General features: G+C 47.5%; 1 protein-coding gene across 6 annotated transcripts in view; it reads left to right on the top strand.

Moving 5' to 3' along the window:
• Tamm41 (TAM41 mitochondrial translocator assembly and maintenance homolog) overlaps positions 1-15,965 on the top strand; it is a 37,145-nt gene extending 21,180 nt beyond the window's left edge. For 2 of the 6 annotated variants that reach the window (XM_021653469.2, XM_060383964.1), the window contains exons 5-8: positions 3,160-3,305; positions 7,604-7,769; positions 9,102-9,164; positions 15,817-15,965. In XM_021653469.2, coding sequence (XP_021509144.1) covers positions 3,160-3,305; positions 7,604-7,769; positions 9,102-9,164; positions 15,817-15,893 — 452 coding nt within the window. In that variant the 3' untranslated portion in view covers positions 15,894-15,965. Of the gene's footprint in view, positions 1-3,159; positions 3,306-4,803; positions 4,928-7,603; positions 7,770-9,101; positions 9,165-15,816 lie in introns of those variants that run through there. The other 4 variants (XR_009591913.1, XR_009591914.1, XM_021653470.2 and 1 more) reach the window with 4 other exon arrangements.
• Positions 15,966-18,107: the final 2,142 nt, after the last annotated feature.

Raw genomic sequence — 18,107 nt, 5'->3', positions numbered from 1 at the left:
TAGCCTGGTATGCACAGTGTGACAGAACCAAGAGGCCTCCCTCAACTTGGTAGGAGGAGAGAACCGACTTTCCCTAACCTCCGAATACATGCTATGTGTGCATTCACACACGTGGACATGATTACATAATTGAAAAATACTCTTATGTGCATATTAAGTGCTAAGGATGGAAGCCAGGGCCTTGCTGATTGTATGCAGGCAACCTGCTGCCGCCACCCTTTCTTTAGATCATACCATTGCCTTATTTTGTGTATATATTTAAGAGATTTTTAAATTTTATGTCTATAATGAGTGTGTCACCTGCATGTATGTGTACCACATGCATGCCTGGTGCCTGTAGAGGCCGAAAGGGGATGTCAGGTCCTCTTGAGCTGGAGTTACAGACAGTTGTGAGCCAACTGTGGTGAGCCAGTTGTGTGCTGAGATCCAAACCTTGTCCTCTGCAAGAACAGAAAGCACTGTTAACGGCTAAGCCATTTTACCAGTCCTTGTTTTATGTATTTTTGTCTGTTTCTAATTCATTTTTCCACCATGCTGTGTAAGACAACTACTTTTTAGTGGTAACGTACATGGTAGAGCATGGGTATACCATTGTAATGTACAGCTTTTTGGTGCCCCTAGACCCTTGAGCTGTTTCCTTATAACCGATGCTGCAATGAGCTGTTGGAATTGGGTGGGGGTAGGGCAGAGCTTAAACCAGTGCGCTTCTCCGTTTTCATTAATCAGACAAAATGAGCAAAAATAGGAAAAAAATATCTTGGCCTGTGGTTGCAGAGGTTTCCATTCATGGCCAGCTTGCTTTGTTGCTTTTAGGCCTATGGTTAGGCAGCAGCATCAAAGGAAGTCATGGTGAGGGAAAGCCATTCCTTCATGGCAACCAGGAATCAGAGAGCGGACACACCGAGAAACAAGATATACCCCTCACTGTCATGCCTCTTGAATAGTCCATTTAAAGTGTGAGCTCAGAGCAGAATTACTCGTGGAGAAAGTTAGCACCCTCACAATCCAGGCCCCTTTCAGGAGTACCATTAGCTGAGACCAAACCTTCAACATATGGACTTCTGTATGGGGGAGAGGGATCATGCCTAGACCCTGACACTGGGGCCTGTGTGTGCTAAGCAAATACTCAGAGGCTGAGCTGTTGTCTCTGCCTAATGAATAGATTTCTTTTGTATGTTATATGTATCATGTTAACATGTAACCTGGGAAATCTCAGGCACGTGACCTAATCTTTGTGTCTTGTTGTGTGCGCTTGATGGGAATCTGAGAAGATGCGTTATGCCTTAGATGAGACAACACAAGTCTTGAAGACCACCAGTGGCTGCCAGGCACTCAGTAGATGACACCGCCTCCTGACTCCACAGCTGGTGTCCTCAGGCCTGCTCTCTAGACATGGGTTTATTGATTGACTGCTTCCCAGAAGGACTTCAGCAAATTGTGATGTCAACAACTATCTATACCAAGGTCATCGTCCATGGGCTCTTTAGGAGGCTGTTTTTCTGAGGCTCACCTTCCTCAGTTGTATGTCCACCATATTATAGGATAAGTTGGTCCTTTGATGCTTAAAAAAAAAAAAAAAAAAAAAGAGAGTCTTACTTCTTGCTATATAGTACATGCTATTGGGCCTTCGCTTAGTCTCTTTGGTGTTGCTGGTAGCACAGTACCATAGCCTGGGCAGTTCCTAAGGAAGGATGTTTGATTTGGCGTCCAGTTCTGGTCAAGGACATGGGACCTCATCTGGTCACCTTCTTGCTGGCAGTCCCAAGATGGCACCTAGGATGGGAGCAGGTGTATATATATTTTCTGCTCAGTATACAGTGAAGCCACCCGTATCCAGTCCTGGGGATTCCACCATGATGATCCTGTCTAATAGTCGCTCAAAGGTCAGGGTCACTCTTTCCTCACAGTAGAGACTGTACCCCAACACCTCAACATGAGCCTGAGAGGAGTCACGCCACACTCATTCCATTGCAGACAGCTTCATAGTTTTACTTTCCCCCAACAAACCGTCAGTTTGTTCAAGGGAATTCCACTATGGCAGGCCATAACCTCTTAAGAGTCCTTCTCCCCTCAGAAAAAAAGAATTGGCATGGGTCCTGATAAAATTACCCAAAGTACACTCTCTGCTCCCCGAAGTGACCGCTTTTGAGTGACAGGTTCTCTCACCATCCTACTCCCAGGGGCCTCTTCGGCAGCTGTGCCATGCATATGCCCAGGGCTTCAGCACATCACCCTCATGCCACTTCACCTTGGAGTCCTACCTGTTCTTTCCTGGAAACACCAGGATGTAACCCCAGGCCCTGTGCCAGCCAGGAAAGTGCTCTACCCCTGAGGCACATACCCTCCCCACCCCCACCAGCCTCTTGCATTCACTCAGGCACCCCATTTTACAAGTCTTCTCTCTAGGACTGGCTGATCATCTTCAGTGGCAGAGCAGTTACCTCTGAGATTGCTGCAGAGTATGTGGCGGCATGTGCCTTGAACCCCAGCAGAGCAGGAGGATCAGGAGTCGAAGGACAACCTGGGCTACACAGCAAGCTATAGGCTGGTCTAGACTTATGAGGCCCTGACTCCAAAGGGCAAAAGTAAACAAAATAGAAGTGGCTCATTTTCCTTCAGAGAAATTATTTTGTCCCCAGTTCATCCTGTAGCAAGCATTACACCCTTCATTTCTCTCCACTTGAATCAGTTAAAGATTATTGTATGTGAATAAGTTTTGCCTGTGTATGTGTGTGTCTTCATATCATGTGCACGCCATGCCCACAGAGGCCAGAAGATGGCATCAGAGGAGTTTCAGGTGGTTGGTTGTGAACCGCCACCGGGTGCTAGGAACCTAAAGCAATGGTCAACAACTGGCCACAGGCAGGGTTTTCATAATGTTTGTCAGCCCAGAGGGTTCCATACTGGAAAAACAAATAAAACCCATGGCCAGGCCAGTGACCTTGTGTGAGCTTTACCTAACACTGTATTGCTTTGTGACTTCAAAGGACCTTTTCCCCCAACTCTCTAATTCATTGTATACCATGATGACTGTTTTAAAGGAGAAAAGAGGTGTTCTGCCGGGGGATCCTAGCATGCTGCTCCAGCGAGCCCTCATTGTTCATGGGTCAGGGTGTGACTTCTTCGAGGAAGACTGACTTTTCTGGTTGTTTTAACTAGGTGACTTTCGCATGGTGATTGGCGAGGAAAAAGCCAAAGTGTTGAACATCGTGAAGCCCAACATAGCCCATTTCAGAGAGCTCTATGGGAGTATATTACAGGAGGATCCTCAGGTGGTGTATAAAACACAGCAAGGCCAACTGGAGGTGAGCTGTGTGCGGGCCCTGACCCCACACTACCAAAGGAAGAGCGAGTATTTATATATCTATGTTTTCTGAAGTAGGTGTGCTTGAACCTGTGCCTCACACATGCTAGACAAGTGTTCTACCCCTGAGCTACATCCAACCCTCTTGGTACTTTTTATTTTGAGACAGTGTTTCTAAGTTGCCTAGGATAGTTTTGAACTCACTCCAATGCCCTAGAAGCCTTGAACCTGGCAGTCCTTCCGACTCGTCCCTCCCGGAAGCTGGAATTACAGGCCAGTGCCAGAGGCCTGGTGACAAGAACTGTCTTTTTTTTACTGTTGCTATTTTTTTAAGCTAACAAAATGATGTGCTTCAGTGGCATTTTCATGCATCTGTGACCTTAGACTTTTTCTTTCTCACACCCCCACCCTCTGAATGCCCTGGCCCAGTCTGGCTGCTTCCCTTTTGTCCAGTAGTCAATCAGTTGCCATTCTGCTTTTTCCCCATGTATTGCATCACCCTCTGCTGCCCTTCTCCTTAAGATGCCTCTCTTGTCCTAGTAAGACCACCTTATGTCCAGCTGTCCATTTCTGTAGTTACCGTGGTTTCATTTTTCTTTATGGTTCCATTGAATATTTGGGCTACATTTATTTTAGACAGTCAGTTTAGACAGACAGTAACAGCCCAGGCTGTCCTTCAATTCCCTATGTAGTCAAGGATTACCCTAAATTCTCTGAAGTACCAGAATTCAGGCTTCTCTCACCATGCACTGTTTATATAGGGCTTGAACCTGGGGCTTTTTGCATGCTGGGCCTATATGCCAGCACTGTACTATCCATCCATCTGTTCGTGAACAACAGTTCTGTTTCCTGGCTGTTGTGAATAATGCAGCAATAAGATGGGTGTACCAAAAGTAATAACAATTTTGGAATTTTGATTTCTTTAAAAATCCAGAAATATTATAAGAATGTGTTTTGGTTTTAATCCCGGGTGTGGGGATATAGAGCTGCTTCCACAGCAGCTGACTATGATTTGCCTTGTGCTCGAGCAGAAGCATGGTTTTGCCAACTGCAGATAATTTCTGCAGTTGTGTGATGTTTGGAATTCTGGGAACTTTCCAGAGGGTACATAAATACAAGGGACCCAAGAAGCAGGGTCTGTGGTTGTTGCTCACTTGGTTGTGGTTTGCTTGCAGCCATGGTCAGAGAAGAAACAAAAGGAAAGAAATTAGATTCAGTGATTTTCCTAATTTCTCTCTCCCCTCTCTCCTGTTTCCCTCCTGTCTGGTCTAGTGTTAGGCGTGGCGGGGTGGGGTAAAGGGGGTGTAAAGAGTGCTCAGAGTAGCAAAAGACCACCTCTACCTGTGGTGTGTAGACTTAGACTCCTTCAGGTAGCACCCAGGAGTTAAGATAACGCCAGGTCTCTTGCGAACTTCTGTTCATTAGACCATTTGTTGCTATCCCAACCCCATATTGCTCACCAGGTGACATTAATGCTATTTAATTGATTGGGCTGGCAGGATGGCTCAGTGGGTAAAGACATCTTCCAAGCCTGACGACCAGAGTTTAAGCCCCAGGAGCCCACGTGGTGGAAAGAGAGAACCGACTCCACAAGTCGTCTCTGGCCGCCGCATGCCCACCGTGGTATGTGCACCCACGCCCATAAATAACTTAAGTTTTAAAAACGTCAAAGGAGGGGAAAGATGTTCTGCCTCTGCTAGTGTAGACAAACGTGACACGTGGAATGTCCACGTTTCCAGTTTAAACATGAACCCATCCCTGAGGCAGACTCCAAGGTGTAACTGTTGTTTTGTTTGTTTGATTAATTTCTGATCCAGACAGAGTTTCTCTGTGTAGCCTTGGCCTGTTCTGGAACTTGCTCTGTAGACCAGGATGGCGGAACAGAGATCCGCCAGCCTCTGCCTCCCAAGTGATGGTATTAAAGGCATATGCCACCAGTGCCTGGCTGACTATTGTTGACTCTGAGCTCATGCCGACCCTCCTTCCCAGCAGGAATGGAAAACAACCCATTGCTCCCGAGGTCCATAGCCCCAGACACAGCCTTGGCTCTGCTGAGCCACTCCGATAATCTGTTGTACCTGGTGCTGCAGATGCCTCAGGATCTTGGCTTGCTAGGGTTTGTAGTCTCTGCTATAACCCACTAGGATTCACTGAGTTCTTGTAAAGGCTAGACTTCTGGGGACATGATGAGGGCGCTCAGCCCTTTTCTTTGCTGGGGCTCTCTAGAGAGATGGCACAGCTAGGGTAGCGGGGGTGGGTGGAAGAGACACCAGCTATAGTTCATCCGTAGGACAGTTTCCAATCTTTAGGACAGACTAGCAGGCTGGAGACTCAGAGAAGAGGTGGTGCTGCAGCCTTGAGTCTAGAGCAGACTGCCTTCCTGGAAGGACCGTGTGCTTTTCTCTTGCATCCTTGAGCGGATAGATGAGCCTGCCCTGTTACCGTGAGGGTGGTCAGCTGTCTTTATACCCTCAGCTGACGTGTTAATTGCATCTTTAAAATAACCAATGGCTGAGCACTACAGCTTAATCAGGGTACACAGAATGGCCACCACACCCCTATATGATCTAGGTGTGCAGGTAACACTGATTTCCCCCTCCTGAGGTGTGGTTTTACTTTTTCTTCTTTTGGTGACAGCCTCGGAGCCTCTGCTTCATCTTCTACAGTGACAGCTCTGACATGTCTACTCGGGCTTTGCTCACTGGAACACTCCTAGTACCTATCTTCAGGTTAGGTGTGTCTGCATCCAGTGGGCCCATCTGGCTCTGAGAGGCTGCTGGAAAGCGAGTGGGCCCTTCAGAGTTCTCCCAGCTCAGGGCAGGAGGCCAGTCTTCACCCTGCATTTCATGCTTTGTGTATGCAAGCAGCTATCCATGCCTGAGAGCGCTCTCAGAGGGTGCTACACCAAAAGCAAGTAAATGAATGCCTTCACCCAGAGACTGTTGTGGTTTGTTTGTTGTTATTGTTTGGAGACAGGATTGACGCCATGGCTGGCCTGGAACTCACTATGTAGACCAAGGTGGCCCTGAACTTACATGATGCGTGCATGGTCCCACAGGCTTTGTGGAGTTGGTTCTCTCCTACCTTGACATGGAGCCTGGGAGTGGAACTCAGATCACCAGGCTGCTGAGCCATCCGCCTGCCTCTTTTCTTTCATGCTGAAACCTAAACACTTGCTGAAAGAACTCAAGGCAGATCCTTACTTGAAAACTACTGTGAAGAAGCTGCTGAGCGAGGCATTGTTCCTTCTGCACGGAGCAGGCAGCAGCGCTCGAGTGTAGCTTCCATGTTCTTATATTTTTAATTCTTCGGAGCAAAATACACTGTATTAGGGAACTAGTCTTGTCTCAGCAGTGGGCTGACCTCTGTTTCGGTGCTCTCCAGGCAATACTTAGTTTTATTTATGTCTTTGTCCCTGAGCAACTTAATGTGCTTAGACAGCATTAGAAACAGAACCGCCTAGGTAGCTCAGTCATATGTAATGACAACTAAGTTATGCTGATCAGCTACTAATTCACTCACCTGTGTTCTGGAGGATTCAGAGTAAGCCTGGCCTTTGTCATCAGGATGTGTCTACAGTCATTGGTGAAGTACAGTGTTGTATACAAGAGGCGCCCAGAGCAGGGACACAAATCCAGATCACACTGTCTCACAGCATTCAGAGTGGACAGGAGAACCTGAGTCCCTAGATTGGATCTGGACTTGTTGGCTGCAGCCCCACCCCCTTTAGCTGCTGGCTCAAGGCACGTAGGACATTGTAAACTCCAAGTCAGAAATTGACCCCCCCCCCAAAGAAGTTTCTCTTGGATCTGAAGAGGTGAGATGGCTCAATGGTTAAGAGCTGTTCTTGCAGAGGACCTGGATTCAGTTCCCAGCACCCACAATGGAGGCTCAGAACTGTAACTTTAATTCCAAGGGATCTGACACTCAGTTCTGAGCTCCCAGCACACATGTGGTGCACATACATGCTCTCATTCAAAAAACCAATGCATAGAATAAAATTTTTAAAAAAATGTTTAAGAGGCTTCTCTTCAAATTTCATGTAGAAGTGGAATATTCAGGAACCAGGGCTGTCCTTTTTGAAGGAACCTGTAATCCTGACCATGTAAATACTTTGTTTCCCTTGCCACCTGGGGCAGGTGTTGGGCTTATATCAGAGGAAGGGAACTTAATGACAAATATGTGCATGGGAGTCCCACATAATATGAGACTCTTGTTTGTGTGATTTTTAAATAGAAGCCATGTGTCCAGCTGTGTCTGGACTTCAGAGCACTTGTCATCTCTCTCTCTCTTTCCTAGATAGATAAAAGCCCAGAAGGACAATTCACTCAGCTGATGACATTGCCCAGAACCTTACAGCAGCAAATCAATCACATCATGGACCCTCCTGGGAGAAACAGGGATGTGGAAGAGACTTTACTGCAAGTGGCTCAAGACCCCGACTGTGGTGACGTGGTGCGGCTAGGTGTGTCTGTGGCTTGGTGTTGAGCAAGGGCTGGCTGTGGGTGAAAGCAGCCTTTGTGTCCTTCAGACACATTATTTTTTCCTTCTTCCCTAACGAGATCAAGAGAGAGATTGCATCTGGGGAGAAGAAAAGCATGAACAATTGAAGGTTTTCCAAATCTCAGAGTTCACTTGCTTGAAGCAAGCAGTGTGAAAGCCACCGCCAGTGGCTGAACCAATGCTGATTGTCGTTTCAGGAGCATAACTTCTAGATGTTATTTGAAAGGTGTGTCTGTCTCTTGCGGTGGCCTGAGAAGGAAAGAGACTGATGGTATTTTTAGGCTTCTCTCTGACTCACCAGGTTGTATCCAGCCAGCTACCCTCTGGTGGCCCTCAAGTGGTGTTTCTCCACATTCACTCCACAACCTCCCTAATGTTTATCTAAAGAGCGAAGCCTATATGGGGCTGCAGACCTGTGATCTCAGCACTCAGAAGGCAGGGGCAGGTAGTTCAGCCCCAGCTTGGGCTACATAGATAGTTTATGGTCATCTTAGGTTAATTAGCAAGGTGAGGCTTTATCTCTAAACACAGAAAATCCCAACCTTTTCCTGAGAGACCCACCTCTCTCTGGAGTAGCAAAGGACAGTAGCAAAGGGGAGAAATAACTATGAAACTGAAAATGACCTCATCTCTTAGATTAATTCATTGTCCCACTTTCCCCCAGTAAATACTTATAGATTGAAAAATGCAGTCTGCAGTGAGAAGTTTGGAGGGTGGCTCCCTTCCCCTGTCTCGGGAGCCTGCACCAGGCTTCTTGAACATGCCCCTGTGCTCACTCTCATTCAGCCAGCCCGGGCTGTTGGTGGTTGTTGCTGTCCTGAGGCAATGGAAGACTGGGACCCTGGGTCTTAGAGTAAATATTCTCATTTACTTTTACAATGGATGCTTTTCTCCTAGATTAAAACAAACAAACAAACAAAAAAAAAACACATACACAAAACGACAAAAACACCTCTCTTTAACTCTTTCTGCATGTCGGAACTGAGAAGGAGAAGACACAAGCAGCTTTAAATCCCTAAGATGACCCCTCTTATTTTAAGGAGGCCAAGTTGCAAGCAGCCCAGGCCTTTGCCAGCACTCACCCAGCAGAGCCTGATGACAGCTAGCCTCCGCAGTACCCAACCCTCTGTTCTGATGCCCTTTTCAGGGTCGCTTCCCAATGGGGTCAGCGCTCCTCCACTAGTTCTGTTGAGTAGCTGGAAATAATATTTAGTTTCAGATTTTTAAGACCACTAAGATGGCAACCATCTTTCTGGGCTTTTCTTGGTATATTTTTTGTTTTTGTGTTTTGCAGGGGTCTCATCAATCGTTAGACCTTCCAGCATCAGCCAGAGTACCAAAGGCCTTTTTACTGCTGGTAAGAACCTTGGGAACAGGCGCCTGTGGTGTACAAGCTAGACAAAATGGCGTCAGTGCTGTTGGTTGAAATACAAAGCTTTGCATCCCCTGCACTGGAGCAGTTCTGACCCTTCACAGCCATAAACCCTGATAAAGCAGTATACCATAGTCCCAGTCATGACTGTAGTATGGCCTGACCCTATACCAGGTCACCAGCTGGAATGCTGGCAGGAGGCATGGCCTCTCCTCTCAGTTCCTCAAATAACTCCTGCATGGGGTTTTGCCCTCACATTTCTATGTTGAAAAGCAGTGCAAAACCATCGGTGCTGGGTGCTCCCTCCCCATCCCCCATGCTCACAGAGACCTGCTTCCTTCTCTTAGTAACATATTTTTGTTTTCACTGCTGTTTCCTGAAGAGTGGATTCATGTGGCCATTCCCCTGCTCCCCTGCTTTAGGTGCCATCTCCCTGTGGGCAATCAGCAGGGAGTGATTCAGTCATAGTTCTGTCCTCCCCTCTGTCTCCGTGCTCCTGCCAGGCCTGCCCGCTCTTGTCATCCCCCTATCTCAGTAGTCCTTTCATACTTGCAGTTTGGGCTAAGTCATTATTGAAAACTTAACACTGAGCTGAGGCACATGGCGTGCTTTGCCTCCCCTGCCCAGGGATTTGTCTTCATCTGCCCTGTGGGGGCTGTCTGGTCCCCTTTGTCTGTGCCTTTCACTCTCTTGGTGCATAGCATCCTTTTGACAAGCAGGTTCCTGAAAAAGAATGAGTTTGGAAACTGTTTGAAACCTCCTTTCTCTACCCTCACATGTGGTTGATATTTAGGACAGGTAGAGAGTAAAAATAATTTCCCTTAGGACCTTGAGGTCATCAGTTCTGGTGGTGCACACACATAATCCTAGCACTCAGGAATTCACAAGTTCAAAGCCATCTTTGTCTTCATAGCAAGATCCTGTCTCTGAGTAAGAGAGAGGGGAGGGAAGAGAAAAAGACAGAATTTTGAAATAATTACTGCAATTAATCTCTCACTTTCAGGACTACTGTTGAAGTTCAAAGCTATTCTGATCCTTATTCCATCATGAGTGTTCTTTCTGGAAGCTCCTTGTGTCTTCATTCTCCCCGGGGCTCTGGAGTCCTGATGGCATGCTATGATGTGACTGTTTTGATCTCTTTTCCCCGGCCACTCGTTCAGTGGGGAAACCCAGAGTGTTCTTTCATTTCCCATTTGTTTCCTTAGTTTTCGTTCTCTAAGTCCTTTATTCAGATGCCCGCACTCCTCGATCAGGGGTTTCTCTTCTCTTTTGTCTTCCATGTGTTACCTCGCGGTCTTTTCTCCTCTGCTCCCTGGGAGGTTTTCTCAACTTTAGTTGTGATCCTGCAGGTCTGTCTGTGTGTTTGGGGGACTGAGAATCACGTGCACAGTAAGCACTCTCCCACCAAGTGACTTTCCTGGCCCCTACGCCTTTATATTGACTTGCAGCGCTTTCGTCAAATATATCCTTAGGTATTGCCCTCCAAAGTAGCTCCTGTCTCCCCACTCTTTCCAGCCTTTCGTAACACTGTAGTTGTTCAAATCATGCGTTGAACGTCTGTGTGTGCTGGCTGCTCAGGGTATGAAAATGAGATTTGGCCATCCCACCTCCTGGGCTGGAAAGGCAGACAGACACTCGTGTTAATGGAAATGGCACAGAGGTAGCTCCCAAGCAGAATGACCTTTCACCCTGCACCTGTTCTTTGGGTGTGAGACTGCCCTGGAGCTGGTGTGGCTACATTTCTTAGAGTTTCACAGCATTCCCGTTTGTTCCCAGGATACAACATTGCTCTCCTGAGTCTGTGGAAAGATCTAGCCAGGTTTCAGCAGCACTAAACACTAAACACTAGGTCACACAGCTCCTGCTGCTGTGTCCTGGCCGGGCTGACATGGGGGTGCTTTTGTTAGCTTGAGTGAGTCCAGGCTCTTGACTTACGTTTGCATGTGGCTGCCTGCTCCTTTGGTTTTCTTGAGCTGGGCTTCCGTGCCAGAAGGAACATTTTAATGTTTTTAGTTGTGGTAATAGTGTTATTTAGGTTTGTTTGCTCTTTTAAACTTGGTCTTTCAGAGAATAGACATGCTGAAATATTTATGGATAAATAATGATACCTGGGATTTGCTGTATAATAAATGACAGAAGGTAGTGGATTGTGAATTGTTTCTGAGCTGAGGTGTTGTTGAAACCCAGTAAAGATAAGTAGAACTGTATCAGTATTCTATTATCTTCTTAGTATAATTTTGTTTAAGACAGGGTGTTGTATATCGCTGGCCAGCCTGAAACTTTCTCAGTAGCCAAGGATGATCTTGAATTCTCAATCCTCCTGCCCCCACCTTCAGTGTGCAGGGATAATAGTTGGTATCACCGTACCTGGTTTAATGCTGACCAAATTGAGGGCCTCATTCATGCTAGGCAAGTGCTCTAACTGAGCCACATGCAGCCCTTGTTTGTTTTTTGAGACAGTGTATTGCTATGTAGTCCAGGATGATTCTTCTGAATGCTGCAATTTCTATCTGTTAATGTCAGTTGGTGTGTGAGTATGTTTGAATTTTTTTTTGGTGGGGGGGAATTTTAGAAAAACCAAACTGTTTTTCTTCATTGGCCTCCTTAGCCAATAAGAACTCTGCTGCTCCATACACTGTGGGTTAAACTAAACTGTCACTTAAAACCTGTGATCCTTTGGGTCCAAACAACTGAGAAACTGAAGGACTCCATCCCATTATGTATCTGATTTTAATAAAATTAACTTTAGTTATAGCAATATCTTACTGAGAAGAGCAGTCTCTGACTGTAAAAACTGAATGACAGTACAGACATGAGATACTCCAAAATAAACCTAAAACTACTTTTCCTATTTGAATAGTAAAGATTAGACAGAAGTGAAAAAAAAAAATCGATGTGAATCCCATCACCACCTCCTGATCACCTCCACCCTGAGACAGGCCCTGGGTCCTTTTCCAATAGTTCTTCCATTAGCCGGCAGAGGGCAGTGGTGACAGAACCTGCCGCCCAGGTTCCCTAGGGGCTCTGGAGCTCTGCCCCGCTTCCCCTGAGCAGTGACTTGCTTCCCTTCTAAGGGGCCCACATTGTACTGTGGGCATCCATAGGCAGGGAAACTAGAAAGTGATGGTCCTGCGGTTCTGGGGGTCTTCTGGCCTTGCTCCGGGCCTCTCTGTGTATGGTGGTAGCTTGTGACACCTGTAACCAGCTCTGCAGATTGTGTTGGGAAGCATGGCCAGTGTGGTGTGTTCCTGGGCAGCCTGAGTAGTCTTCATGGCTTCCCTTTGCAGTTCTCTCTGTCAGATACACACATGTTCTAGTTTGAACGCAGAAACGCTCTGCCCCTTTCCTCGGGAAGTTTCTTCTTCAGGAGCTGGTCTCCATCTCTCATATACCTAGCAGGGCTTTCATCAAGTTTCCTAGATCAAGAACTAGAGCCAGCAGGGTGCCCTTGCAGAAAGTGCTTTGCCTTTGAGGGCCTCACATCTCTGTTAACAAAAGACCAGCTAAGCCAACTGTCTTTGTCTGATCAGTAGCCATTTATTAAGTGTCTGCCTGGCTGGAGACAGCTGAGGCAGTTTGAGGGAGTTGGTGTGAGAACCAGTAGGTAGGAAATGGGAGAGTCAGTGACCACCCTGAGAGTTAGGTAAGAGCAGCGCAAAGGATGGTCCCAAAGCTGCGCTCAGCATTCAAGGAATGCAGAGCTTCCCTGAGGGCAGAGGGGAGCCACTGAAGGATGTAGAAAGAGGGACAGAGCTGTTGCCAGCAAGACCAACAGATAGGGTTATAGCTAGCCAGCCAGCTGAGGGACCTCTGCAGCCTAAGCCTGGGCTAGGGTCACCCAGACAAGAGAGCCCAGAATGGAGTGTCTGGACCACAGGAGTTGGAAGGAGGCAGGAGGCAAACACAGTTCTCAGAGCGCTGCCTTGAAGGCAGTACAGCCACCCTCTGAGGCGCTGGAGGCTTGGGGTGCTGGTGAGTCTAATTTCCCCACCTGCCTTTATGGTCAATCACAATTAACTCTGGGGGCAGATCCCTCTCCCAACTTCAAAAGATTCAGCTGAATTAACAAGACACGTTTAGTCTTGTCCCTAAAAACTATCCCAGCATGCCTCACTGCTTCTCAGCCCTTTCCTGAAACACAGTTGAGCCAATCATTACTTTTGTCTTACATCATCTTTCTAATGATGTGTTTATCACTTAAGCTTGAGCATCCTCCCTCCTCCTTTCCCCCCTCCTTTCTTCCCTCTCTCCTTCCCTTCCTCAGTTTTAACAGGGTCTCTGTACTGGTTCTTCTGGCTTTGTTCTGAATTTTAGGATTGTAGATGTCCACTGCCATCCCCAGCTAAGTCTAAAACTTGTCAAATTAAGTTGTAGCTCTGCCTCAGACCAGTTTTTCTTTGTGGACAGGTCATCTGGAAGCTCCCTGTGAGTGGGGAGGTCTACTGACTTCCCCCTCAAAGGTGTGAGGATAGAATTACAGAGGGTTTGCCGGACACTTTCATCCATTGATGGCCCCTTCTTGTTGATCCTCTTTCTTGCTCAGTTCAGTGTGTTGTTTAGATGAATTTTTTTTTTTCTTTCCGGCCCGTCTTTGTTTATTATACCAGGGCCCCTTCCATGTTAAGCACACACTCAGAGCTACGCCAGCCCCAGCCCTGTTGGATGTGGGTAACGCAAACAACCTCCTGCCCTGGGGTGCCACGCTGCACTTTCTGTAGAATCTTTATGGGGCTTTCCACTTCCCGAGCCAGGTTCACCCACCTGTCCCCCGCGCCTCGCATCCCTTGCTGTCCTTTGAAGAACACTTTGTCTATTTCAGTTTTATGAAATTGCTGATTGAAATTTTTAAAACCTTTGTTGAAATTAATCTGTTCTTACCCTTGTGCGAACCTCAGCTTCTATGACAACCTGATGGGACTGAGCACAGTCAGGATGGTATGGCTATGGACAGAGCCCGTGAAAATCTAATCTCCAGCCCCTCGGCATAGCTGAGCACATAAACACTTGCATTGCCGACTTTCCCATAGCTTTGGGAGCTCATATTCCCAGCCACTACTGTCTTGTGGACCTTTTGATACCTAGGGTATAGCATCCTACAGATGAGAAACCGAGGCCCAGAAAGAAAGGGAGACTCGCCAGTCATAGGCCACTACCCAGGCCTCGTCATCATTTCCTAGTGTTCTTTGTAGCGCAGTTCTCTGCTCCAGTCTTTCTGTCCAGTCAAGGGAGGCTTCTAGTGCTCTAAGCAGCTAAGGTGGCACCCAGGGCCGCTCAGCCATGCTCAGTATTTACCTGATGCTTGAACGCCAAGGAGCTTGTCGCTAGGCTTTCAGAAGGCAAGTCTGCTTCCAGCCGTGACTCAGCAGCCTGGGCTCGCCACGCTGAGCTTTGCGTGTGTGACTGCCTGGCTCTGCTCTGTCTTCTGGTTGGTTCCGCTGGAATTTAAAACTGCACCTTATGTAATGATCTTCCAGTCCTAGTGTTCAGGTGGGTGAGGCTGGCCAGAGTTGTTGCTCCAGGGAGAAAATTAAGAGGGGTGGAGGCAATGAAAAAGCTCTTGCGTTTCTCAATGAGATCGCGTCAGGCTGAGAGCGTGCATGCAGACGCATCTGCTAATGATTTTGGGAACCCTGCCTTTCTTTCTCCCTGTCACTGCCTGCAGTAGCCACAGGTTCCAAACAGGCGAGGCAGCTTCCAAGTAACAGGGCCAGGTAGTTCAAAAGACCACTCCCTGGCATGAATCCTGCCACCTTGTCACCAAGCCACAGCCAAGAGCATGCACATCCCAAGCCACCTCACAGGTCAGTGTACAGCTCAGAAAGAAAAGGGCTTCAGCTACCCCCAACCTCGCCAGCCTCATTTGAACACAGGAAGTCAGATCCCTAACAACCTCCATGAGCAGGGCTGGAGAAGACTAGCATCCCATTTGTCCCAACGCATGGGTTTCCCATAAGCCTCAGAGAGCCTCTTCTCTGGGATCTTGTAGTTGGGGTGAAGTGAGAGGGCTGTGAGGACCAGCCTTCACTCTGCTGCTGCAGGCGACTCAGCTAAGCACCTACTGTGTGCTGGTGTGTACCAGGTGCTGCACCATGTGAAAGGGATGTGGAGTGACCAGAACAAGGCCCCTGGCCTGGGGGAGCTGTCAGTCCAGGCAGAGAGAGACAGGCGCTGTGCATTTACCACTAAATGCTATGTGAGGGACATGGACACCAGGCATGAGAGCAACCCGGCATGTGTGCTAATCAGGAAGTAGTTACAATAGCGTTTGTTCTAGACAGACAGCTGGCACATGTAGGACACAGAAAGCATTGAGCTGCAGTGGCTCTTCCCTTCTGAAAGACCCGGGAAAGTCAGTGCCTGCCATAAACCCCCATAACTCAAAAGACTTGCTACCCCCAGAAGCCCTGTTACGTGAGCAGCATGGTACTGCACAACAGAGGCCCAGCCCAAGTGTCTGCTACAGTGCACTCTCTGCCTTTAATAGCCTTCAGCTCCCAGCTCCTCCAGAACGCTCCAGTCAACCCTCATAGCCCTAACCCAAAGACAGGCCTCTGGTCAAAGTGGCACCAGGACTCCAGCTTGAATGTCCACTAAAGAGGACTCATATTTTCTCACCCACACTTCTTCTCTCTTGCAGGTGTGAAGAAGTCAGTGATTTATAGTTCACGAAAACTGAACAAAATGTGGAAAGGTTGGCTGAGAAAAGCATCCTGACTTGCCTGGTTCTTGTTACGTGTAGATTGTGAATAAATGGCTCCATGCTTTTTGATGGAGCTTGCTTTGTCACTCTGGCTGGCTACTTGAAATCGAAAAGACCAAGATTTGATCATCCTTGGTAGGGTTTGTTCTTGTCTGGCTTTCTGGTTTTTATTAGATGAGGTCTCACTCTGTAGCCCTGGCTGGACTCAAACTCACAAAGGTCCACCCGCCTCTCTCTGTGTCTCCTGAGTGCTGAGCTTAAAGGTGTAAGCCAGCATGTGTGGCTGTACTTGATTTTTTCTTTTTAATTCTCTGTCAGACACTAACTCAGGTGCAGCCACAGCACACAAGAGGACTTTGCACCCCAAGAAGAGTCCTCTAGGTAGAGTTGTGACGGTGTTTTGTGATCCATGTGGAGGAAGAGGTTCTGTCTTTGAGGACACAAGGAGTGAGAATTGCAAATGCCACTGTGCTTGTAAACTGGCAGCCTGAAAGACTACAGGTGTGTAAGCTGGCCTCCCTTCCTGGTGCTACGCCCCCATTTGCTTGGTTTTCGGTTGTTTTTTTGTTTGTTTGTTTGTTTGTTTGTTTTGGTTTTTGTTTTTTGTTTGTTTGTTTGGTTGGTTGGTTGGTTGGTTTGGTACTTGTTTTATATGAAAGACTGATCTTTGGGTGCAGAGCCCAAGACCACCCTTTGTAGACTCTGCCCTGCTGTATTGAGACATGTGGAGGCACCAGGAACCCAGCAACACAGGAAGACTGACCATGCTTTCCTGTCACCTCTCTGCCCTCTGTTGTGTTGGCATCCTCCTAAGACTGGCTCATGCCCTAATTAGGAGACTGCTAACAACGTAAGAGCATCCATACCTGGGAAGACAGAAACTTTTTTTTTTTCCCTAGAGATAGGGTTTCTCTGCATAGCCCTTGCTGTCCCAGAACTTGCTCTGTAGACCGGGCTGGCCTAGAACTCATAGGTCCACCTGCCTCTGGCTTCTCAAGTTCTGGGATTGAAGGCATGTGCCACCACCTGGCTGACAGAGACTCTTTGGAAGCTCTCTCAGAAAAAGCAAAAATATCATCTGGTTATGGTGGCACAAACCTGGTATCCCAGGAGGTGAAGCAGGAGGCTTATGAGTTCAAGGCCATCCTGAGCTCCATAATAAGAACTCATGTATCTGTGTAAAAGGAAGAGGGTAGGGCTGGCTTTCCACAGCCCCCACACTCTTCTGTTTGTTGGTACTGGTGTGAATAACTGGCCAAAGGATGGAGCCAGCTTGATCAGTTTATACCTGAGCTCCTCATCTTCTACAGAAGGCTCCTTTCTCCCAGGCCCAGCCGGCAGGATAGGAGGAGCCACCTGAATGTGAACGAGGAGGAAGGAGACCAGGAAGCAGTCACATCACCAACCCCGCATGTCTTATCTGTCCCATCAAACCTCAGGGTCTTTGTAGCCTTGTGTCGTCTCTGTCCACCTCACGCTGTTTCCGTTGTTTAGTACTTCAGCACTGGCCCTCCAGTCTTTTGTGAATTTTGACAACATAGGTTTTCTACCTTAGAATTCATCTCGTTCCAACCTAAATTAGAAGCCTCGTGGCATATACTTAGTGTCCCAGCTTGGCTTTGTATTGCTGAGATGAAAGAGCCATGACCAAAATCAGCTTGGGAGGAAAGGCTTTATTGCAGCTTCCAGCTTGTAGTCCGTCATCCAGGGAAGTCAGAACAGCAGCCAGAGGCAGAAACTGAAGCAGGGGCTGCGGAGAACTGTTGCTTCCTGTATTGCTCCCTATAGTTAACTCAGCTGCTTTTTTTTATAGCACTCAGCACCCCCTGCCCAAAGGTGGCACTACCCATAGAGGGATGGGCTCTCCCTTATCGTCAGTTACGAAAACATCCCTCAGACTTGCCTTTGGACCGATCTGATGGCGGCATTTTCTCAGTTGAAGATGGACTCATCTTGTGTCAAGTTGACGGAAGTATCCAGCACACTTAGCATATGAGTAAACTTTCACTATCGACTCTAAGACTTTAGGCAAGTTGGTTAGTTTCTGTGAACAGTGTTTCCTTCTGTAAAATGGGAATGGCCTTCCACTGTTCCTTCAGGTGACCTGTGGTTAGCATGTTTGTACTGTAAGCCCACATTTTTTCCTTTATTCAGTGGTGGTCAGTGCCATTGTCCTTTTGTATCATGTCTTCAGACGTTTCCATAGGAAGCTAATGTGGTCCCTGCTG

The sequence above is a fragment of the Meriones unguiculatus genome, chromosome 5 (assembly GCF_030254825.1).
Source record: "Meriones unguiculatus strain TT.TT164.6M chromosome 5, Bangor_MerUng_6.1, whole genome shotgun sequence".
Taxonomy (NCBI): Eukaryota; Metazoa; Chordata; class Mammalia; order Rodentia; family Muridae; genus Meriones; species Meriones unguiculatus.
This window is presented reverse-complemented; position numbering and strand designations above follow the sequence as displayed.